This window comes from Macrosteles quadrilineatus, unplaced genomic scaffold, assembly GCF_028750875.1.
Source record: "Macrosteles quadrilineatus isolate MER2022 unplaced genomic scaffold, UCM_ALF_1.0 Scaffold_5__1_contigs__length_97177068, whole genome shotgun sequence".
In the NCBI taxonomy this organism is placed as follows: domain Eukaryota; kingdom Metazoa; phylum Arthropoda; class Insecta; order Hemiptera; family Cicadellidae; genus Macrosteles; species Macrosteles quadrilineatus.
This window is the reverse complement of record NW_026542598.1, coordinates 19,903,076-19,928,692: the sequence shown is the minus strand read 5'-3', so window position 1 is coordinate 19,928,692 and position 25,617 is coordinate 19,903,076. Positions and strand designations below refer to the sequence as shown.

General features: G+C 34.4%; 1 protein-coding gene across 2 annotated transcripts; it reads left to right on the top strand.

Moving 5' to 3' along the window:
• On the top strand, nucleotides 1-24,734 carry LOC128993765 (acyl-CoA Delta-9 desaturase-like). 2 transcript variants are annotated; one of them, XM_054417743.1, is made up of 7 exons: nucleotides 1-107; nucleotides 17,603-17,824; nucleotides 18,289-18,425; nucleotides 18,915-19,114; nucleotides 21,213-21,398; nucleotides 22,696-22,829; nucleotides 23,516-24,734. In XM_054417743.1, exons 2-7 carry the CDS (start codon nucleotides 17,614-17,616, stop codon nucleotides 23,716-23,718), a joined length of 1,071 nt encoding a protein of 356 aa, XP_054273718.1. In that variant the 5' UTR covers nucleotides 1-107; nucleotides 17,603-17,613; the 3' UTR covers nucleotides 23,719-24,734. The 2 variants fall into 2 exon arrangements, with proteins under 2 accessions (XP_054273718.1, XP_054273717.1); XM_054417742.1 differs by lacking the exon at nucleotides 1-107 and adding an exon at nucleotides 16,269-16,382.
• Nucleotides 24,735-25,617: the final 883 nt, after the last annotated feature.

The following is a 25,617-nucleotide window of genomic DNA, read 5'->3' as shown; positions in this document are numbered from 1 at the left end:
GCATCACTGCTGTGAGCCAGCTGTGAACTGTATAAAGCTAGGGCGTCTCTCTCTCCCGCCGTTTCCCCACACTGTCGGACCGGCTCCGAGGTCAGGTCTACTATCAGGTTAGTCCATCCCTTATCAATATCATTGGGTCATCTGTCTTATCATCGGGTCAGCAAATGATAAGGAAACACGTGGTGTGCTCGACAAGCATGCTTGACTTACATGCTAAACTTGCAAAATTACTCATCTCATAAAAATATTAAGTTTATTTCATCAAATAGATTTTTTATTTAGAAGTAAATCAACTATAAGAAAATATGTATAGATAGACCTCTATTATTTAAAAGTATAATAAGTTTGATGTTTCAAACTTTGTTACAAACATTTTAAGTTGAATACGAAAAAAGTCAGCTATTTCTTAGGGTTTATTTTGACTAAGTACAAATCGTGTTTTTCTCATTTGCTGTTTTACTGCGTTTATGGCAGAAATATTGCAACTAAAACTTTCTAAATCGCTAAACACTGATACTTAAATACTTAACATGTTGGTATTCAATTTTTTTTCTTTATACTGGCTAATATTTTTGACTTTCGTTTATTTATTTATTTTTATTGAATAATTTTTGGTGTAAACTGTAGTTGTAAAAAATCAATTTGAAACATAATCAAAACAAGACTTTTCGAAGCGCTTAATATTTGTTTGGACATTTCTGTTTTTGTTAAAGACAAGTTCAATTTGAGCTTTTACAGGTCTGTTAGGCACTTAAACACTTCCATTTCACGTCCGTTGGCTGTCACATGTCCCATGTACAACATGCGTATGTATAAAACCTGAGTGATTGGTCCCAAACCCATCCTACAACATGTGGCTGCAACTTGTTTTAATGGTACGGTAACTTTATTCAGCATTGCCTCCAGGATTGATTTGAGACAGTATAAAATAGGTTTTCACCACACTATGATGTTTTTGGCTGTATTACATACGTTAATTGGTGGCTGAAAGTTAAGTTTTGCTGGCCATGCCAGCTGTCATCGTAATTTGGGGACCAAGCAGGTTTTTACAGGCCGGGGCCGCAAAATCAGCTGTACTTACTTCAAACATGAATGCATTTTAAATACACAATCAAAATCCATAGCATTGCAATAGAATTGTGCTATTGTCACCGTTGCCTAGCAACTATTTATTTTTATTTTTGCTGATTCCTCAAATTATTTCTTCACATAACTTTAAAGTTGTAGCTGTGTTGACTATCAGTGTTCATTATTATAGTGGTGAATAGTGGTAATAGGGTAAAGTGTGGTGAAAATTATTTCTTCACATAACCTTAAAGTTGTAGCTGTGTTGACTATCAGTGTGCATTATTATAGTGGTGAACAGTGGTAATAGGGTAAAGTGTGGTGAAAAATAGCGTTCGTACCACGGACCGAAATGGTATTACAGCTCTCGATCGATTTAAGTTCTCGACTTCGTCTCGAACTTAAAAACTATCTCGAGCCGGCAAAACCTCATTTTCGGCCCTAGGTACGAAATATACTATTACGTGCCTTGCGTCGTCAATCCTTGAATAGTCTTTCAAGCGACTAGTTTCGATACTGACGTTTCATTTTCAAGCCTTGTCGTATAACATAAAATTATTTGAACATGAAGTCGTCGTCAAAATACACAAATATAACATTTAACACGACCAAATAAGTTACAGAAAGATGCGCGGCCGGCCATAACACGCACGACGAACACGGCCTACGATAACGTATAGCGTTTTGTTGTAACATTCGATATCATGGGATTTTTATAAGATTCGCAATCATCTCGAAAAAAGCCTTACAACATCTTATATATTGTTTGTATAATCTGTTTCCTATATGACTTATTAATAATAATATCCACTAGATTGTTAAATGACGCATAGGAAAGTGCAATCATAGACTGACCAACACAAGGGGGTATGTTTAATCTAAGGTACAATGTTAGGTCGGATCAAATAAATTTCAAATAAACATGTGGTATTCACAAAATGAATATGTTCACTTCAATTATCAATTAGTTGAGGTGGGGACGCCTCCTAGGTGTGTATTTTAACCATTTATTTTAACCCAAATATGAGCGAAGGATGAGTGTGTGGATGTAGAAAGTTGATGATCTGTGTAGCTGTGTTACTGACTAAGATCATCTGTTTCATCAACTAAAAAAAAAAAAAAAAAAACTGCTGTAAACGATCCACGCACGGGCGCTTAGTCTATGTGGACGGGCAAATACAAGGTTAAAAGAGGCACTCAACCTCTTTTATAACAAAAAAAAACTTCAAAAGCATGAGGAATTTTTACGGTGGTGGGCTACCGTAACATTTCTCATTCACAAAGTAGTATTTCGTTTACGTTATCTAGTCCTACTGATAACGCTCAACCCGTTATCATCTAGCTTTATTAACATATTGTGAAATAAAGCTTAAACTTTAAATTGGAAACATTGGTAAAAGTTACCCTGTGTCTAATTTTGGGCTTATATTTCACATTTGAATATACACTACTGTGAGACAGGTATTCAATTCCCATGTTAAGGTTGTAGAATAAAATGAAATTGAGCTGCCGATGGAGCGTTTTGCTAAAAAAATACCGTTTTATTTTTTATGCTTCAACTTTTAACTGCGCCAACTTAAAGGGTAACTTTTATTGAGAAATTAAATTTCTTCTATTATATCCCATCAACTATTACGTTATCAACAAAATAAAATGGAATTTAAAATGTAGTGCAATCCATGAGAATATCATTCAACTTAATTATGTTGTGAATGAGCTACATACAGCTGGTGTAGATGTACAGATGTCTAATTCAGCCACTTAATTTACATGACATAAATACAAGATAACAAATTAAAATGGTCCCTTGTGGCGCAATGTGCCACAAATTTATCCATAATATTTGGTATGCTTTAACAACCAAATTAAAGTTCAACTATACACATTAAAATAATCCTAATCTTTTCTCCATAAAGAATACACTATATCTTTGAAGGCATGTGGGTCAAAACCCGAAGGTTTTAACCACATGAATTAACGAGAGGTGGAGTTTACATAAAACACTCCGTTTGTACACATCGTCTGTAAAAATCCGTCCATTATAAAGGGAGGAATAGTGTTTCATAGAAATCGCATTCACGTAAAAGATACTATAAAAAAATAGTTGCACTGTATGTAGAAGTCTAATTCATTGACCACATAGGACCAAGAAACAAATCTTCATAATAAACAAATTTACAAAAGAAAGCGAGTCAATAAAAACAAGCCCATGGGGCGTAGCCCAAGGGAAATATGAGAATTAAATTATATAATATTGCATTGTCTTCCATTTGTGAGCTATGTTTCAAATTTCAAGTCTCTAGCTCATCGGGAAGTTAGTATAAAATTGATTGCAAAGTTTGTACCGGACAAGAAAGCGAGCTAATAAAAACGTTTTAAAATAGCAGAACGAAGCATAACAGCTGGGTTAATTTTCTTCATAAGGGATACATTGGGATTTTGATGGCCTGTGGGGCGAAGCCCTAGGACTTTTATTACATGAATTGGTGAAAGGGGGCATCTACACAAAAAATAGTTAACTTTGACACATTGTTTTAAAAAATCAGTCCAGTATTAACGGAGGAGTATTGTTTTGTAGAAATCACATTCTCTTCACGTATTATACTGTATATATAAGGATATTCTGCCAATGCTGCTTATATTATATACTAGCAGAGTACCCGTCCTTCGAACGGGATTGGCATATAAGTATAAAATGCTTATTGCAGTTATACTCAACTCAAGCTTTGTGTTTGCAATGGGGTAGGACACATTTTGATAAAATTTGCTTCTTTAAATTTACAGTATACTATAGTATTATACATCTAACATAGCCATAATATTCCACCACTTCACCTAAACAATAGAGAAAAATAAATTATCAAAAGTTCACAAAATACATAAACATACACATTAAACATTAAAAACTTAAACATAACTGTAAACAATCCTACTTTGACAGTTCTCATTGCATATCACAGTTTTTTGTTGGTGATTAGTTAAAATTAGCTGTTTTCATAAATGCAAAAAAATTGTAGTGCTGCACCCTGTTGGTAAATCTTTTTTACTTAAAACAGCTGACTAAATTCTTTATTTCCCTTTAAATCTGAATACTCGTAAGGTTAACATGGGAACTACAGAGCCACTGGGGCGGAGCCTGAAAGGATTTTTGAGATAAGAATATGCCTATATGTTAATCGGGAATGAGAGCTACCATCATGCCAAATTTCAGCACAATCCGTCCAGTAGTTTATGCGTGATTGAACTTCAAACAAACAAACAAACAAACTTTCACATTTATAATATTAGTAAGATAAGATTAGTAACTTCAAATTCAACACAAAGTTGAAATAGTAACTTTACTGTTAGTACCATCCAAAAAGGCTTTTGCCTACAGTAAAAAGTCCTTGAGTTTGAGTTAAACCCCTTTGTTAAATAAGTAGTTAACGAATTGTGATTGATCGATTAATGAATGTGAGTATCGTTGAATATGAATGCAGACACAAGAATAGAAAATCGGAATAAATTATATTAGAACTTTTTCTGGAACGTTTAAGCGTTGCGCTGATATTTAACAAAAAACATTGATAACAACGAATGAACCTTTGACGAAGTTATTACTTTAGGCTGCATGATGTAATATATTTTCACAAATAGTAACTCACAACTCATAACACATAACACCCATCTTATCTCTTCTCTACAATTTGCAACAATATTGGGCTGACTTTGTTCATGAAGCTCGGCTTGTCACAGCTGACATTGATTGAGCTAATAGGGCTTCCTCTTACGATCTAACCACAGACAGACGGACAGATAGTTCTTACTTCTTACAGTTAGGTTAGTTGATTTTTTATACAAATGGAAATGTATTATTATCACGCACAGAACAGAAATTCAAAATAAACATATACCAACTTATTACTAAAAGAAAACAGTTTCTACGTTTATTGTCGATATCTGTAATGAATTCATTGCAATATGCAAGTTAATGGAAGGGATTATAATTTGTCAATAATTACCTCGAAATAGGCTAGTTAAAACTGAATACGCGTTAATTATTTTTCCGAGAGTAAATAAAAAGTGTAATAACACTTGATGTGTCATGAGGAAAATCACAAACGTTCAAAACACTTTTGAACAGTAATTTTTGAAGCAATGCGGGCTGTACAAATTTGTTTAGAGTCAAAAAGGGCTGAAACATAATTTCATTAGAATTGTTGGAGCCGTTTTTGGAAAAATCTGATTATCCGTAATTTTCTGGATTTTAATTGAAATGTAAAAACTCCAAGAGATCCCCTAGATTCGTCTACAAATTAAAAATTGTATCAAAATCTAGCCACAGTGTGTAGTCTGTAGCTCTAAACACACCCACCTCCCCCCCCCCAACACACACACACGCACGCAGACACACTGTAACTTCAAAAACCACATTTTTGAGTTCAGGAGGGTTCCGCCTAAATCTCAAACTTGAAAATTGTGACTTTAAATTTAAGAACTATACATTTTTAAAATAAAGTAATCACCAAATAGAAGCAAGCAAGGCAGTTTTATTTTGATATTAAATTAAAGATTATACTTAAGTATTTTACCGTTTTCAAACACTAACCGAACCTTAATCTGCATTGTTTGTAGTCTGTTCGATTACTATCAACAACAACAATTAATTTTAATGAACCAAGCAGGGTACACGTCATCTTATACAAATCGACAGTTGTATAGAAGCATTTGGTTCCAATCAAATATCTATTCAGAAAAATTCAATGCACCATGATTATGTCTGTTATATACATTATATTATACTAGCAAACCCGTCATGGCTCGCGAAAATTTAAATTAAATAGTTATTTGTGTAACTAGTGTGCGAAGTGGCACTTTGCTGCACTCTATGCAGTAAAACACTTTAGTCAAGCCACAAATATAATGTAATAGTTTCATTTAATAATAAAATATAACCAGCTGTTCCCTTAATTATTAATAGTGCAGATTTAAAAGTATTCATGTGTTCAAATGTAAACAAACCTTTTCTCCATAAGGATAACATTGGAACTTTAAAAGCCACTAGGGCAGAGCCCTAATGGAATTTGTTGAAAGCGCTTCTTATTGCACACCTAGAGGTTGATTGGAACCTCCATGCTAATTCCTGAGTGTTTATGGCTTAAAAGTATAGGATTACTATTTTATACAAAAAATTGGCCCCCATTTACTTTATATATTTTGTATAAATATCATATCCTTAAAATATTTAGTATTTATACATTTACATGTTATGAAATGTTGCATGCATTTTACCATTTTACTTAGGACCAGCGTTAAATTTGTTCAATTTACCGCATAGCGTTCAAATCGTCAAAACGAAGTGTACGCCTATAATCATTAATTTTAACTGTCATTCAAACGTTGTTATATTTTAAAGTATGTCTGTACATACTCAAGTGTGAACGAGTTGCAAAAGTACCTACAACACTTACTTAGAACTTGAAACTTGCCTCGTCAGTCAGTTGAGCATTAGATTTCATCCGGGAATTAATTTCCCTTCCTCTTCGACACACGTGCAAAGCAATGTCTGTACGACAGCAACCCCCAATACTGTATAATACAGTAAACCCTTGCTTGTAGTTATAACTATAACAGCTCAGGGTATAGCTCATAATAAACTATAATAAACTACTAGTTAAAAGTTGTAACTACTTGTAATTTCCATTATATTTGCATTGGGCGATCAGCTGATTTACTAATAATATTAGTTTGAGCTACTGGTTCTGAGTAGTACTACATATTTTAGGTAATTTGCAACAGTCATTTTACAAAATCTTATATTAAAAAACTTTTGCAAAATTTATGACAGCTAGCCTGGCCATATTACTTGGACCGAATCGCAAGCGGTTACAGTAGTACCAAATGAAATATATTTTCCTGTAGATGTGCAAAATCCCTTTAGAAATTAAAATAGGCTCAAAATAAGCATAAAATGGATTTAAAAAAAAAATAATAAAATGGGTCTTATGGGTTGCCATGTTGGAGACGAAATAACAACAAAATATAAACAGAGAGTTAAAACAAATGGAATAAATTAAATCACATGTTTTTTTTTCAGCGTGGGGTGAAAATAGAAAAGTTTGCACAACACACTTTGGTTGATTTTTCGACCACGGAGCAAGCTCTTGTTATTACCTGTAAATCTTAAATGTAAAGAACGCGTGATAATTTTTACAATCGAGTCAGTAAGTGAATATTTTTATCCTGGGTTTACGGAGATTTTACCCTAATGTCCTTTTCCATAAAATTATTTTTAGATCGTGTGTAATAGACATACTTTAAGATGAAATAACCACAAGTATACTGTACATCGTACAGAAAAATGTTACGGCTTCAATTCTCTTAAGAGTTCAATTGAATAAGCAACAAGATAATCAAATATATTTAAATATATGACCGCATTAAACATATTGAGGAGTAACATAATATATTATAATCAACCGTTAGACGATCTAGATGGCACTGGCATCATTGCAGCGCGGGGTAAAACATGTCCGAGGTGGTGGTAGGCCTGGAGACACTACGTCACACGATCACACCACTCTCGTCACGTGATCACTCACGTAGTTCACGGTCAATGGATACAATTACGCTCGATCAACGACCTTTACATAACAAATGGCACTATGACAAGAACTACGGAGATAGGCCAACACGTAGGCCGCAACTAACCGGCCCACGTGGCGGCGATAATCTTTATATACGCTAGAGAAAAAATATTGAAGGCATTTGTGAATAGTCTAGACCTTGTCTCGTCTGTTTCAATGGTAGATGCATCTCACCCTTCTCCGAAAAGATGACGAAGTCTAATCCTACTCCTACGTAGATAAATTGAATCTAAGCGTACAGTAATACTTTGCTCCGGAATGTCAAGAATTTCTTGGGAAAGGTAAAAAAGATGGATAAAGGAAGAGTAGCAAAATTCTGGTTTGAGAGAGGAGTTTGTACAGGAAGAAGCGTTTTACATTGCAAGACGACAAAACAAATGGCAAACGTAGAGAAAGGAGACTGGTAATGCTAGGGAAACAATGTTTATACAAAACATAGATTTTTAATTGAGCGGAGCGAGCGAAGCAAAGCTCTTATCCTACACTCCTGCTTTTGTTTTACGAATACTCCTCCTGAACGGCAGAAGCGATTTGCACGAAATTTAGCACGGTCATAGTAACCAACCATAGGAAGGTATAAATCTGAAATGGTACAAATCGGACGTCAGGGCTTTTCCCTACGTGAATTTAAAATTTTAGAAATTTAACATGGGCCTTATGCCCTTATGGGTTAATTGGTCGTCATGACATTATTTGTGAGATAATAAAAGGTAAACACGATACAACATATGTTATAAATAGTCAACAAATCACCTTTAAGAAGAAAAATCAAATTAATAACATTGGGTGAATAACGATTAAAATTGGAATGTTACTACATAATGAATAACCAATAATAATTAGGGTTGCCACAATTAGCTAATGTACCTGCACCATTGACTTTGATACTCCAAATAACAATTCCAAATGTAAACCAAGAGTTTTGATACTGCAAGTAGACATTCCATTAACGTGAACCAGACGTACCGGTCCCATTGACTTTCGATTATGCAAGTATCCAATTTATTTACGTGAACCATTGAGTACCAAATTTACCATTGAGTGAGTTTGTATACTGCAAGTATAAAACTCTATTTAGTAAAACAAACATACCATTGACTTTAAGTACTTCAAATAGGCATCTCATTTATGTGAAGTAAATGGACCATTGACTTGGATAATGCAAGTAGGCATTCAATTTATGTGAACCAAATGCACATGGAGTATTGGATACTGCAAGTAGACATTAAATTTATGAGAACCAGATGAACCATGTTAATCACGAAAGAAAAAAAAAACATACCGGAATGAATCAGATGAACCATCTTGACTTTGGATATTGCAAGTAGACATTTAATTTACGTGAACCAGACGTATCATTGACTTTGGATACTGAAAATAGACATTCCATTTATCTAAACCAAATATGCCATTTACTTTGGATACTGCGAGTAGATTTTTCATGTGGCCCAGATGTACCATTAACTTTAGATACTGCAAGTATAGTTACGTTAACCAGATATCATTGACTTTGGCAAATTATTTGATTAATACTAGCTCCGCTAAATATTTCAAGCAGACAAGACAACTGCATTTTACACCTAGTTTTATATACTCTCAACAAATTATGGCATCTTCCTCAAGATGCGAGTCCTGTTGACTGCTGGAGAAAAATAGTTGAAACTACAACAACAAAGATGTTTCGGTTTGTACTGGTGTTTAAATGCGCGTATGTTCAAAACAGACAAGCTTCTGGAACGTCGGACCAATTATTACCAGACGTGTTTAGGCTATTAATATTGAAGCTAAAACGTTTGGTGGAAGTTAAAAAATAACTGTTTCAAATTGGCTAAAAACTATGAATGAAAATTTTAGTCGCAAAAAACCACGGACTAAAAATTGGTAGATTAGAGCAAAAACTAAATAAAATGACGCAAATCAACAACATTCAAGATAAGTATGACGTATTCCGCAAGTTGATAACCAGTTATAATGTACGTCAATTATTCTTGTTGTGATGATTTGATGAAGTTGGCTACACTGGTGAACTGGTGTACGAAACAATTGATATCTTTAGTGCTTGACTGAGCAGGGTGCCAGCTAGGCCTAAAAATATACCCTAGTTACCCTGAGAGGAATGTTCGGTGTTTGCAACTCTCGACTTTGGAGAAAACAAACATCAACATTGCAAGTTTTATGAAATTTAAGCTTATATGCGGCACCAAAGGAATAAAACACATTTAATAGGCCTATTATACTTTTAATACTTAAATTGACTTGGCAATTACTGGAAATAAAGTAAAATTAGGAATTGAAATTAAAGTAGGACTGGAAATAGTTCCAAAATCCAATATTTTCCAGCTGTAGCCACTTTTTTACTCCAAGAGAACATACAGTTGAATGGATCTCAGGGATCATGTCAACATACATGTTCTCCGATGTTTTAAAATAATATTTGATACTATTCATACAAATGGCTAAGTGGCTTGGGAAACGGAGAACCGGCCACCTCTGGCCCTAATCCGCATATAGAAGTTTGGTTAGGTTGGTTAGGTTATGTTAAGTATAAGTTGGATTATATACATATGGCCCCTGAATTTACGACCAGTGGCCAGTGACCGTGACCCCTTCACTCCAGTGACGTATCTGGCCCCCCCCAGGGCGTTTGAACCCCCCCTAACATTAAAACGTGATTTTTTACAATTAAAATATTTTTCAACAGTTAACATTATATCTTCTATATGCTTCTATATTGGCCTAAACGCGAGTTTACAGGTATAATTTTCAAATGTTTCCTGGGAGAGGCCCCCCTGACCACCACCTTCCTCTCCTGGGGGGTATTCATTCAATACCCCCGGTGTAACCCTTACCCCCCTAGGGTCGTCCTAGTTACACATATGCCGTGTTTACAATAAGTGTTCATGCAGCTTTGCTAGATTAACACATTTGATTCTGATCCTTTCTCTACTTTTTATGTACCGACTATGCTGTATGACAAAAAGGGTAAATTATGAAGAAAACTTTTTAATTTTGCTTTTTCGATATTTTACCTTACCGTCCTATGAGACGACTGTAAACCATATGATAAACATTTCAAACCGTTTAGAGAGTACTGTACAAAGTGACATTGGCGAATATCATTGAACCAGTGCCACAGTACACGACTCGGCCTGACCCGAGATCAAAATGGCACAGATTAAGTTAGGGCAGGGGTCGCTTCCTGCACAATCTGTCCACTTTTTGCCTGGCCATTGTAGAATTTCATCTATAACATAGCGTATTCTTAAGTCTGAAGATTATGGAGTATTGCTTCAGAGTATTAATGGCATGCATTTCAAGAATATTTCGCCACAGAAGGTTATTTTTAATAGTTTCCAATTCTATTGATGAAAGGGTTAGTTTTTAACAGGACTGAGTCTAGTTAATGGGATCCAGGTGTCCCTATCTCTGCAATGTTAATTTGCTTGACTTTTAAGATCCTTTTTCTTTGAAACTAAGTGTGGTATCCCTACTTTTTTTTATTGTCAGTTTGTTCCTGGAGAACAGTTTAAGCTAAGAATTTTTTATTATATATAAAAAAAATTAAATTATTTGTTTTTTTTATATTACTTTTAAAATTATTTTGCTCTGTAACTAGGACAGTTACTGTAAATTCCTTAGCCTAAATTACACAATCTTTAGTACCAGAACCCCCTTAAAACTTTTTGTTCTGTGAATCAGTGTGTACTGTAGTTTAATCGTTCACTGTAACAACCTCATTCAATAAGTTTCAAATCAAACTCTACTACCACAGACAATAGACCATTCTGTGCTTAGTGTTTTCTGTGCTGTGTTAGTCTGTGCTTATAAGTACTAGCGATAACTTGCATGATTACTTCATCTGCATTGTTGATTGCATAGCAACAACTATAACCTCAAAACTCAATTATTGTACTATCAATGTTTTCGTCGGTTACCTAACTGTTTTTGGTGGAGCAAAATGCTACTCGTTGGAACATTGTATTTGATTTTTCCTACAGTTACCTAATGTACATGTTCTCTCATTGATTTTAGAAAGCAAAGTGTCCAATACGCTCACCCGTGAGACAATGTTAACATTGTCTCACTCCAGATTTGCAACGTGAAGGCACGAAATAGTGAGCGCGTAACATGCAGACAATGTCGTATGCGCGCGAATTACGTTGGCAGCCCTTGCTGTAAATCAGCTGGTCAGCTGTTGTACTGTTGTATCATTAAATGTCATATTAAAAGTTCACTTCTGTGTAAAAATGTGTTACGTTTCTTTACCAATTTATTTGTTTTATGGTAACTGTAGGAAATAGTTATTTTCCTACAGTTACCTAACAATGTACATGTTCTCTCACTGATTTGAGAAAGCAAAGTGACCACAATTCGCTCATCAGTGAGACAATGTTAACATTGTCTCACTCTAATTACTTTGTCTCACTCCAGATTTGCAACGTGAAGGCACGAAATAGTGAGCGCGTAACATGCAGGCAACGTCGTATGCGCGCGAAATACGTTGGCAGCACTGCCTGTAAATCAGCTGGTCAGCTGTTGTACTTTTGTATTTGTCACTTCACATTAAATGTTATATTAAAAGTTCACTTCTGTGTAAAAATAGGTTATGTTTCTTCACCAATTTATTTGTTTTATGGTAACTGTAGGAAAAGTATAATGTGCAACTCGAGTTCAAAGTACAATTGCCTCACTCGAGAAACCATTCCTCACGACCATTATTCATTGTAAGGACAATGAATAAGGATTTCTCTCGAGTGAGTCAATTGCTCACTTTTCTCACTAGTTGCACAAATAACTATTTCTCAACTAGTGAGCAAAGGGAGCAATTGACTCACTCGAGAGAGGAATGGTTTCTCTAGTGAGGAAATTGCACTTTGCACTCGAATTGCACATTATATTTTTGTTTGTTGTTTTGCACATTACATTATTTATAATGTTAACATTGTGTCACTGATGAGCGAATTGGCCACTTTGCTTTCTCAAATCAGTGTGAGAACATGTACATTATTAGGTACCTGTAGGAAAAATATAATATGCAACTCGAGTGCAAAGTGCAATTGTTCACTTTGCTCTCTAATTGCACAAATAACTATTTCTCATCTTGTAATAACATAAAGTGCTTGTAAATAGATGCATGTTGTCTGGGATGCTGGATGTATTCAAAGTATTAACAATAACGAATTAATGCTTGGGTCAAACATCTACAGGAAGGGGACTTAAGAAATAAAAAATAAAATATGTTAGCTGGGTGACTAAAGTTTAAAGTTAAAATATTATTGGGATTGAAAATCTGATTATTTTGTTTTCAAGTTACAAAAAAATGTATGATCTCTTTGTATATACTGTAATCTAAATTATTGAACACCTCAATAAATAATATTGGAACCATTTGGAACTTAAGTTTATTTAGAATCTTCAACAGGCTTTTGAGAACCAGTTATTGTTCAATAAACACTCCTTTAAATTGCAAGAAGATTAAAAACCATGTCACTTTAACACTGAAATGTTTACTAACCATGTAATAATGTTATCTGTAAACAATACAGTTTTTGTATACATTTTTCGTACATTTTAAATTTCTCAAAATGGTCCTTCGCAATATCAACAAATTCACTAGTTGAAGAAAATACATGAAAATCCAACAATGAAATAATTTAATATAACCATTACTAACGTACTCCATGCTACCATGCTATGTTGTTAAATTTATTATTCTCCTTACCTACAAAACACAAACACATGTTTTAAAAAACACAAATTATTAACTCCCTTTACTTTCTGAACTTCAGTTGCTTGGAAGGTATTGTAATTTTGTTAGTGAATTACTGAAATTTGTTATGTGAGTATAAGATTTAATACAAGTAGATAGTAAATGATATTTTAGGTGTTCATTTTATAGCCATCATGTTGAAAATAGTTAACAGATTTGTGTGAAAAGTAACGAATTTCACAATTTGAGTGTAGACATCTAATTGTTCAACAATGTAATACAAATCTTTAAAGTGTTATGGTAGCCTAAAACCGATCTATTTGTTAATCTGTACTAAAATTTAGGGGATGTCTGTCTGTCTTCTCTATTTACGTGAAAATAAAACCAATCTACCAGCCTAAGTGGAAACATAGTATGTAGCAACAGCAACCCTAGCCTTAAGGAAGAATCATGAACTAGGGGAAGTTATACAAACCTGATGTGTGTGGATAAAGAGGGAATGGAGCCTGTTTGTAAATTTTAAAGCAAAATTGTGGGTCTTAAGGCGATTTGAGCTTTTAAAACCTCTTATTTCGATTCATTACGGTCCATAGGAAAATGTAAGAAATTAATTATTTTATGAGAATTTCAGGGGGTGGTGGAGCACATTTCAGCACCCCCCCTGGCTATGCCCTTGCGAAAAACAATTCAACAAAAGAAGATACATAAGTGAAATTCATAGAAGTTACTCTATCTAGTAATGTTAAAGGTTAGTGATTGCATATTATCCACTCAATTCAGATTGCAAAGTTTGCTCATGATAAAACTGTAACATTCAGAACAGATTAGCTTTCAATAAAGAATTTTGCAAACAGAAAAGTCAATAACACAAATGAACTTGATAGTGGGGGTCAGGGACTATGAAAAATGTGACTTCTATCACGTTTAAACACTAAGCCGTAAAATATACCATAGGCCTAACTATTTCAAACTAAGGTTTTGCCCTTCTTTTTTAGAGAGAAATCATGTTTTTAAATTAATCTATGGCCGTATTAGGCTATAAACCCTGGTATGTATCAAACGACAATTTAAAATTTAAAAATAAAATTTCTTAATTTAGCTTATCGTTTAAAACTTTCTCTTTCTGTGTTAAAACTAACCCCTCCCCCCTTAAAATTTAAAAATATTAGGCTAACTAAAATCACAGGTGGACTAGATGTTGTTCAGCATAACATAAGGTGTGCTTCAGTAGAAATTCCTGCCCCTGTCTCCAAAAGGAGGGAAATTTAAGTTTGAGTTTTTTATGGGGTTGTAAAAAATATTGAAAACACCAAATGAACAATGTTTAACATACCTTGATTTTATCCATTATGTCATATACCTACCTTAAAAAATATACTCACAGCAAAAAATACAATACCGGTATACAATCTTTGAAAACAAAAATCCTCCGCTCAACATTGCAAAAAATATACAAAAAAGAAAAATCAGAAACAAAAATATTGGACTATATTTTTATGAGAGAAAAACAAATTGGGTTAGTTTGGTCATAGAAAAATTATGGGTGGATAGAAAGTGGCTAAAATTTGTTTCTAGAGAGACAAATTTTGTGAAAAGTGTATAGTTTGAAAATGTAATTCTTCAAAATAATTGTTAAAAAAGTGCTGAAAGGAAAACACAAGTTCTGGAAGTGAAAAGATGGATCTTTAGCTAGAGATGCAAGAATTGATCATGTCTATAAATGCACTTACAGGCTGCAGCTGCCAAATCAAAGATAGATAATGATCAATTGGAGGCCGGTTGGACACTTTATCAAAAAAGATCTTTGAAGATGAACATGAAAAATACAAATATTTTTCTTCTACTAAATTTGCTACGGTCCTGGAACATGCTGGAGAATGGATATGAAGTATAAAATAACACACACATTTATGCATATTATACGTGTTTGTTTACATCATTGACTAATGGATAATGAAGTAGGTATCCTGTCTATGGACCAGCTGTCGCAAATTTCTTATTGAGAAAGAAAATAGTTGTGTGGGCCAGTCACAGAATGTACTAGTGTCTAAAATTCTATTTCTAACTTATTTTTTGTTGCTGGTATGGTTCATAAAAAGTTGCTATAGCAAATATGTCGTTCCATCAGTTCGACTTGATAAAAAGGTTTGTGTATTCGACAGAAATTAGTAATTTAGATCAGACAAATTTGTCAGTGGCTCTCATCAACTACGATTTTAATTTTAAAGTTGCAAAAAAACTAGAATGGGATGGAATGTCTAGCTGTATTAATAGTCAAAGGTTACATAAATATATTATTCATACACTCTAGTAATAAGTACGAAATCCATCTATAAGTTGATGATCAAGGAAAATTTGAAATAGAGTTTCAGTAACTCTGCCTTTGGGAGGAGTTTGTTAAAAATTCTGTAATTGGTGTTTGTAATGCGATACATGACACACATGACAAAATGTAAGAGAATATTTTCCTTTCTGTGTATATTTAACAGTACAATGAATAAACACTATAACAGTGCTAAACTTATGCTTTATTCTGTGTAGTCTTTGTGTATTTTATTTACCCAAACAAAATGCTAAAATTAATTTTAAAACCATTCAAAAAATTTCACAAAGCCCCATGAGACCTACTTACACTTCATTCAGTTATTCATTTTTGATGCATAACAAACTAAACTTAAAAGAGGTCACCTTACACCTTGAACTTCCACCTTTCATTGAATCCAAATTGCCGAAACCGTGTCATACCACAAGTTACATAAAAGCACCATGAATTCAAACAACCCAGTATTCCACACTCTTTGTCAGTGGTCCTCAGCAAAAACTTATCTCTTGGTCAGCAGCTGGCAATCACGTGTTGATTGCTGATAGCTTGTGCTTCTGCAGCGCAACTGTTCAAAAGTCAGTTGCTCTCCGGTCTTGTCCCAGACAACTCGTCTCTCACTTTACGGGGGATTGACATTGCTTTCGCTCTTGCAATAAAGGTACTGTAATTTACTTTGTATACAACTTGAGAATGGTTTTAAAATTTAACACGTAGGCCCACATTTTTCATAATTCATAGTGCAAATTGAATTTTTTAAATTTTTTTTATTGGAGACTTTTACATCATTATCAAATTTAATCTAGTAACAGTTATAGAAATTTTAACATTTTCACTACACATCAACTATCCTAAGCGTGCACCTTTAGAGTGGTGCGAGTGGTAAAGAATGTGAAAGAAACTAATTTTAATGCCTATTAATTTTTATTGGAGTTTATTCAGAAAAATAATGAATTTGAATTTTCATCCCAGGTTAGTTTGGTAACAAGTTTTAGAATATAATTTTTAAACTGTGCATTATTAAATTATTTATTTAATTTTTTACCGTTACTAAAAGAATTATAAAACCCCAAGAATTTTTTTTAGTATATAAAATAAAGATTACACTTTTTTCTATTGTTCAGAGATTTGTTGTATGAAAGAAAGAAGTAAAATTGTGTTTGGAAAAGGGGAATATTACTCAATTAAAAATCTTGATAAATTTAAGTTGGCATATCTGTAAAATATTGACAGTTAGAAAATTCTTTAATGGCTAAATTACAATTACTTCATGTATGTTTATCATTAAGAAATTAATTTATAAAAACTTAAAAAAAAACCGAGAGCTCAATTTATCTATAATTCTAAAATAGTATTGTGTATTTTTTACATAATTTGTGTAGTTTACTATCAAGTAAATGTGGTCCAGGGGCGCAAGGAATTTTTGGGTTTTATAGGGGTTGCGAGGAAGAGAAAAAATCTCTTGCACAGAAGAGGGCACAAATATCTCTCGAAACCATAGCGCACTACATGCAAACCGTCGGCCTGGTACGGCACCTGTACCCAACCACAATTTTAAACTATGTTGAACTACTTATGTCGATAAAGTAAATCAAAGCAAGTATCATTTTGTACTGTATGCATTTTATAAATATCTAGCGATTTTTTTCTATACTGTACTAAAATTAATAGGCCTAATGTTAACTCAAATGGACACTGTAAAAATTATTTATTTATTTGTTTTGTTTTACAATTTTTATTAGAACTCAAGTTAACTGGAAGTGCATTTTTGAGTGGTTGTGATTAATTTTAACTTCCCTACAGTATTGGGTGCTGTATAAAGCACAGCACAGATTTATTTAAGAACTAACTGAAGACTCATGAAATTTTGGTTTATTTCAGACTGAAAGAAAATGTCACCAAACATGGACCAGTCCACAGGGCAGCTTTTTGCTGAGGATCCCTGCCCCCCTCCACCTCCTCCACCGGAGAAGAAAGAGTTCAAACCCCACAAGGCCAAGATCTACTGGAGAAATGTGTTCACCCTCACATACTTCCATCTGTCTTCCATACTCGGTGTTTACCTACTGTTCACCAACACGAAATGGCCAACTTACCTCTGGGGTCAGTTAATACTTTTACTCGTATACATAAATGTATTGTAAACTGTGATAGGCTTCTAGGTGATGCACTTTAAATCTTCTATTTGATCACTTAATCAACTTCATTTTTTTGAATGGGTAGCCTCCGATCGAGATAGAATTAAAGTGGTTTAAACCAGCACTTTAATTTAATCAACTTCGCTTGGACAGGGATGTACCTATAGGGACGAGTGCTAATCATGACTACATGTATTAGTATGGTAGTGGATGAAGTATATTTTTTTAGGATAAGTTTTAGTATAAGTATTGTTTTTTGGTATCACAATTCACTCAATAGGGAAACTATTCTTTATTTTTTCCTTTAGAGATTGAAAAAAACTATTTTACTCTCCATTTTATTGCGTTACATCAGATCACTTTCACTGTTATTTACATCGGTCTATGACTGCAAGTAACTTTGAATTAATTGTTTTTCTCCTGTTTCAGTTCTCGGTCTGTATGTTGTGACAAAGATTGGAATCACGGCGGGAGTTCACAGACTTTGGACACACAAATCCTACAAGGCCAACTTCCCTCTGAGAGCTTTGTTGATGTTGTTCTTCACAATGGCTTTTGAGGGCAAGGTAAATATAGTCACACCTGTTTTCACTGTCAAAAGTAAAAATGTATACTCCTTACGTTACATTCACAGTAAACATTGTGGCGTGCAGTGTATATATTGTCATTAGCTGGATTTTTCAGACAAATTTAAATTGTACAGTGCAGCCTACTTTTGAATGATGAGGTAGACTTCCTATTTATATAGTTAACCAGCTGTACCAAGTTATTATTTTAAAAAGATCATACAGTAGTTTGATGAGCTACTCACAGAATGTGTTGAAGTCTGAAATTCTATTTCATACCTTAGTTGTTGTTGCTTGGATAGCCGATGTGAGATGTAACATAAAAGATGTTGTAGCTTACACAAAAAGTTATCCTTTCAGTTCGGTTTGATAAAAGTAAGTGTGTTCTACAGAAATTCGTAATTTATATTAGTGCACTGTGTCAGTGACTCATGTCCCTTTAAGATAAACACATCCTTTCATTTGTTGACTCGTAAACTTGTTGCGCAGGTATGGGTTTGGGCGAGAGACCACAGAGTGCACCACAAGTACCAAGAGACAGACGCAGACCCGTACAATGCTGGCCGAGGACTCTGGTTCTCACACATGGGCTGGCTGATGCAGAGCAAACACCCTGATGTTATTGAGAAAGGCAAGGGCATCGACATGAGCGACCTCAAGGCTGACGGACTCGTCATGTTCCAGAAGAAGTGAGTTTTAAAGTCTTGAGATCCTGTTCAAATACCACACCATTTAATTTTCTGAATTTTTTATAAGAATCGTGTATTTGAAGTACAGGGGAAAAAGTCAAGAGTGTCTAGGTGGGGATGTGGCTTACTCTAGTGGTTGGACAGTATGTTTGACATCTCTGGAGGCCCTGGTTGAAACCCTGATAACTATCAACGTCCTTCAGCTGTATGATAATGCCGTAACCTGATCGATCAGAGCCTACTATAACATGTACATTAAAGTATTTAGGCACAAAATTAAGCCACAAAAGAGTAGGTTTTTGTTTTTAGAGAATCTTTTTTGTATTGGAGAGCTCCCTTTCTAAAAAAAACACCCATGATATAAATAAGTTAATTAGTTTGGATGCAAAGCAAAATTGTTGTCTATGGTAAAAGTTTCTGGTACATAAAAACACACTCTTTTTACTCTCCTATCATGAACTAATCTGCCACTCTCTTGTTTCTCCCCACACTTTTTTTGTTTTTGTACGAGGGGTGTTCAATAAAGACTGACAGTACTCTTTTAATACCTTTAATATAAAAGCTTATACTTTCACACTTGTATCTCCTTCTAAGTAGTCACCATTTAAAGCCACACACTTGTCCCAGCGCCTCTGCCACTCCTTAAAGACGTGTTCAAAGCCCTCCTTTGCCAGGACCTTCAAAATCGCCTCTAAAGCCTTAATAGCAGCAATAGTAGTTGGAAAACGGCGGCCTTTAAGCTCCTTTTTGGCCTGAGGATAGAGAAAAAAGTCATTTGGAGCCAAGTCAGGGCTGTAGGGTGGATGTGGCACAGTTTCGACTTTTTTTTGGCTAGAAACTGAAGCACAGTATTGGCAACATGGGGGCGAGCATTGTCATGATGCAGTTTCCAGCGTCCAACAAGGTCAGGCCGTTTTTTGGGGATGTGATCTTTCATTAGTTGCTTCAATACTAAAATGTAGTACTCTGCATTAATTGTCTGACCCTGTGGTACAGTATGGGTATACACCATACCACGATAATCAAAGAACGTAATCACCATTGCCTTTGCAGCAGACTTTTGAGCACGAGGTTTTTTTGGCGTTGGTCCACCTTTTTCCACCCACTCTGTACTCTGTTGTTTTGTTGCGGGATCATAACAATAAATCCAACTTTCATCAGCAGTAATAATGTTTTTCCACCATGCATCACCTTGCATCACACACTGTAACCAAAGTTGGCAAATTTCAACGCGATTTTGTTTCTGAACTGGTGTTTTTAACAGACGTGGTATCCAACGGGCACAGACACGTGTCATATTCAAATGATCGTGCATGAGTGTATGGACACTGCCAATTGATATATCGAGCAGTATAGCAAGCTGTCTAATAGTCAAATGTGGATCAGTGTGAATCATAACACCCGCAGTGTTGATTGTTTCTTCGGTAAGGGCAGAAACAGGGGCGCCAGGCCCACCTTCCAACTCACATGATTCCCGTCCATTTTTAGTCTCTATGCCACCTAAAACAGGTTCTTTCACTCATTGCATCATTACCAAAAGCTTTTTTCAAGTCGCTGTAAGTATCCGTAGCACTTTTCCTTAATTTTACACAAAAATTTATCGCATATCTTTGCTCACGAAAATCAGCCATAGTAAACCTTAGAGGCAAAAATTTGCAACTGTTTATGAATCGGATGCTATGACAACAATGCAACAATGCTATGATGTTAACAGCTGATTTCGTGGTTGCTAATACTTCAATCTTTCATACCAACTTATAAAAAACTAATTATTTGACTTTGTTTACAAGTAAGCTACTGTCAGTCTTTATTGAACACCCCTCGTATATTATTTTTCTGAGGTGTGTTTACACTTTATCACATTGAACAAGAAAATTTTGCCAGGGCCCTTTTACACTGTGCATCTGTAACTCAATAAATTCCTTTTTGATAAGTGGTTGAAGTGAATGCTTGGTCAGTACAGATAATGTTAATTTGTTGAGGGCAGTTGACAGATACGTTGATTTGCAAGAGTGTGTCCTTGAGGATGAAAAAAAATTATGTTTGTAAATGATCACGAGGGTAAAAAGATACTACAGATACATCTATTGTTCCGTAGGTACTACTGGCCCCTGGTGTACGTGCTGTGTCTCATCATGCCCACTGTGGTACCTGTGTATTTCTGGGGAGAGTCGTGGATCACTGCGTGGCACGTAGCAGTCTGCCTCAGGTTCGTCATGTCTTACAACGCTACCTGGCTCGTGAACAGTATCGCCCACAAGTACGGCTCTCAGCCTTACGATGTGTGAGTATTTGAACTTGCCTCATTTGTTTACCTTATTTCATTATTGTTAACTAAAGCCATGGTGAAACCTTTTAAATAGTTTTTGCCAATGTGGTGATGCCTAATTGGTGGTTTGCACCCTACTTAAAGCTGTAGGTTAACTTGTTTAGAAAACTTAATTGATACCAGTACTACTCATCTTTCACATGAGGAAACTTATAGTATTCTGAAATTCTGTTTTTTGTACATTTGAAAATCTTTATAACATTTATTCTTTAGTTGATTTGTCCTCTTTTTTCTACATGAGCAGTAAAGATTAAAGAATCATGCATATCTTCAACATTTGGCAATCTACATGTGATTACTAAGTGTCAGATATATAATAAAGCCCAAATTTTACTTGCAGGCATGATCAAAATTTTTTAACATCCAGTTTTGGTTTATTTTAAAGTTTAATAAATAAGATAGGCTAAAACTATGCTAACCCTGACTATATAAGAATGTGACATTGAAACATGCACACATGCACTTGCAGCTGTAGTGCTAATGATTAATTACACATGTAGGTTGTGTTTAACATTGACAGTTTTGTATATGGATATATGTAGACTTAAGCGCTAACACCAGCATGTGCATAGTTCAAGGAGAAAATGAATTTTGAATAAATTATAGTATTGTACTGACAAGCCCAAAATTATGATTACAGTTTCAAACCATCAAAACATAATTAATTGTATAAAAAACCATATAGTGTTTTGCAAGGTGACAAACACTTTTAAGACATTAATCCGACTTGCATGGTAAATTAAGTTTCTATAAATGATCACTCAACCGTTCACATAATTTGTTTTTAGCGGATTTCACCATTCGGGAAAATCTTATTCAAAACTATTCAGCCATTAATTTATGTCAATGCTAAAGATCAAAGATTTTCCTCTGATACCTCTTTCAACGTTTGTATAACTTTTGCTTAGTTTTAAATCTCCAATTTCACCATCAATCACCACCCACCATTCATACTTCATGAATTTAGTACGGTACCTTTACTTAATCATTAACTTCAATAAAACTTGATCATCTCCCACTTGAACATCTCCTATTCATTAAATCTTATTTTCCAGGTAATAATATAATACAGGGCTCTTTAGTAGATATACTTTCAAGTTTTTCTTGACTGTGATTACCTTTATTTTTATTGTTTTCTCGTTTTAAAGATCTTAAGTACAGCTTTATCAGACACATTGAATATGTCATACAGATCTACATGCTAAGGCTCTTCCAGGAATCAATGCAATGTTAATGAATGGTGTTGTTTCAGCAACTTCTTTGCTCGTGAGAACAAGAGTGTGTCCGTGGTGACTCTGGGAGAAGGTTGGCACAACTACCACCACACCTTCCCATGGGATTACAAGACTTCTGAGATGGGAACATACGGATACAACCTCACCACAGGTAAATAGCTGTAACTACAACTACTGGTGGCGCGCAATGATAAAACAACACTTGGTGCGGTAGTATGGATTATATTTGAATAAAATTATAATCAGGAATGGAATGGTCTGGCGCGGTTAAATTGTGAGACTGTACTATGAAGGTTCAAGTTCATTAAATACTTGTTAATCAACAACAAGGCTTTTAGCTAACTCCTCACATTTCATGGGCATGTGATTTCATGATCACAATAACAAATTTTTCCTCTTATTCTAGGCTTACGGGTACTCAAAACAAAAACATCCTTTCTTAATTCATAAGCAATCTGATGCGCTAGTTTTATATTTTCAACAGAAAACCTAGTGGAATTCTCACTCCTTAGTGCGCTACTAGAAAGCAAATAGTTTTTGATTGATGTGAAGTAACCAAGAGGTGGCCCTACATAAAGGTGAACAAGGTGGTGCCTGGGGCCCGCACAGCCATATTTCAGGTATTCAGAGAGGCTCGCTATTGAACTTCGCCTTGGTCTCTGCAATCTCTAGAGATTGTGCCACTGTAACCAATGCCACAGTTTACTAAGTTAACTTTTTTTGGGTGTCAAAGGCAGAAAACCAATAGCAGAATGTGCCAGAGGCTCAATTAGTTTTAATTCTTTAAGGTCAAAGGTATATTGTGTTTATTTTTGCAATATATCAATTTTTGTGTAGGCTTCATCGACTTCTTCGCCAAGATTGGTTGGGCCTACGACCTTAAGACCGTCTCCCCTGAGCATGTCCGCAAGCGAGCTCTCAGAACCGGAGATGGCACTCATCCCATCCACCAGGAGAAGGAACTGTGGGGCTGGGACGACAAGGATATGCCTAAGGAGGAGAGAAGAGCTGCCCAAATAATCAACAGGAAGGACGCGTGAACCAAATATCTTTAAATTAGCTCATAATTGATTTTTGTACAATAATGTATTTATATAACGAACAGTTCTATTTAATGATTGTTTTTAAAGTTAAAGTTAATTGTTTTTCATGAATGAAAAAATTATATTATATCAGCTGGCACCTTGGAGACATTTTAATTTGGAGTTGTATGTCAGTTTTTTAATTTAAAAATTAATTTTCTTGTGTTTGACACAATCATGTGATTACAAATTTATGAGTATTTGGTCTCTATTAATCTCAATTTTTGTGGAAAATACTTTAAGAGACAACATTATCTAAAATTGACTGAATTAAATTTATTTATTAAATGTTCATTTGGGGAACATTTACACTACACGACTATATATAGTATTAAAAGTTATTAATTTGTGTAGTACTTTTTGGTTTTGAATTTATTCTGTTTTAGTATTTTGTTACTTAACTTCCATAATACTCTGCAGTTCATAAAATGAACAGAGTATATGTTATATTTTGTGGCACTTTTCTCCCTTACGATTGGATTATTTGTTAATTTAAGTTTGGTGGATTGACATGTGTGAAGAAGCTTTTAATCACAAGTGTGAACATAATTATGATGGAATAAGCTAAAGCGTTAACTGTATGTAACACAATGAAGTTGTACAAAAAACAAAACTAATTAGTTTTAACATAAATTATTCACATATAAAACAAAAGTAAATCCAACTGAATATTTAGTTTCTGAGATTATTATTCCAAAAACTTAAGTGAAAGTAAGTAGTTACTCTAAAGCTGAACTACATTGCCGTAAGATGTAAAATGTTTGTGAATAAATTAGTGCTGTAATAATAATTTAATTAGATGAGTTAACTCATCTGATATTGTATGTTAAGATTCTAAAGCGCTTTAAGTCTTGTCCGTTTTGTGTTGTGTGTGATTATCTAACGACTTACTATTTAGTCGAATTGAAAATATTGTGATCTAGTTATAGTTTGTGAATTATGTTCAATAAACATAATTTTGTTCCATTTACAAATCATGTGTTCATTTGGATTCCTGTTATTTAGTTTACCTTGTGATACCAGTACACTTATTTCTTTATTGGTTTATTTAATATCATCAATGGATTTTTGTAATTTTTGGAGTTGGAGATCAAATGCTAAATCAAAGTAGTAGTGGAAAACTAACTTCAAACTAAACATTTTGATGAGTTCAATTTATTTGATTTGATTTATAACAAATAAATTGTACAGTGTTACTCTTCCTTTCAAAGAAGTTGAAACTTTTTTCTTTTCATGTTTAGTTTACATGAACTCTATTTAGGTACTTGCTGACTTTTGCAGTACCGGTACCTATACCCACTGTGGGTATAGGTACCGGTACTGCACATATACCCACATGTGTGTCTCCTCCTAAAAAAAGCACTTATATAAATATTCATTTTTGAACTAAAGCCTAAAGAAATCAAGTATTTTGACGCTTTGAGAGACATATAAACTTCCACGTCAACTTTGCCATTGTTGACTAACCTCACCAGAACTGTTAGTATCAGGGCAAAACTGTTAAACCTAGCACAAAATCAATTATTTTAACAAGTCTACTTCAGCATGACAAATAGAACAGCTACCGCCAACTGAAATGTTGTTTTCAAGATTTCAAGATGCATCGTCATCTTCTACGGTGATTGGTACTCAGTATGACAAAAACTTTTTGGTGTAAGTACAAAGTAAATGCAGTGTGATGATGTATATAAAAAGTTTCAGTCTAAAAATTAGCTACCCAAAGAATTATTTTATGTTTTTCAAAAATAACTATGTTTTTAAACTTTATACAGCTATTTCTCAATAACCTGTAAATGGATTTGAGTAGATAATGTCATTTTCGGGGGGTTTTATGAGGTAAAAATAGGTTTTTCCCAT

Bases quoted from the DNA above. Each gene is read 5' to 3' on its own strand.
- LOC128993765 (XM_054417743.1), top strand. From the start codon at position 17,614: ATGTCACCAAACATGGACCAGTCCACAGGGCAGCTTTTTGCTGAGGAT. The intron at 17,825-18,288 runs GTCAGTTAATAC...CTCCTGTTTCAG, and splicing joins ATGGCCAACTTACCTCTGGG to TTCTCGGTCTGTATGTTGTG. The intron at 21,399-22,695 runs GTGAGTATTTGA...GTGTTGTTTCAG, and splicing joins GGCTCTCAGCCTTACGATGT to CAACTTCTTTGCTCGTGAGA.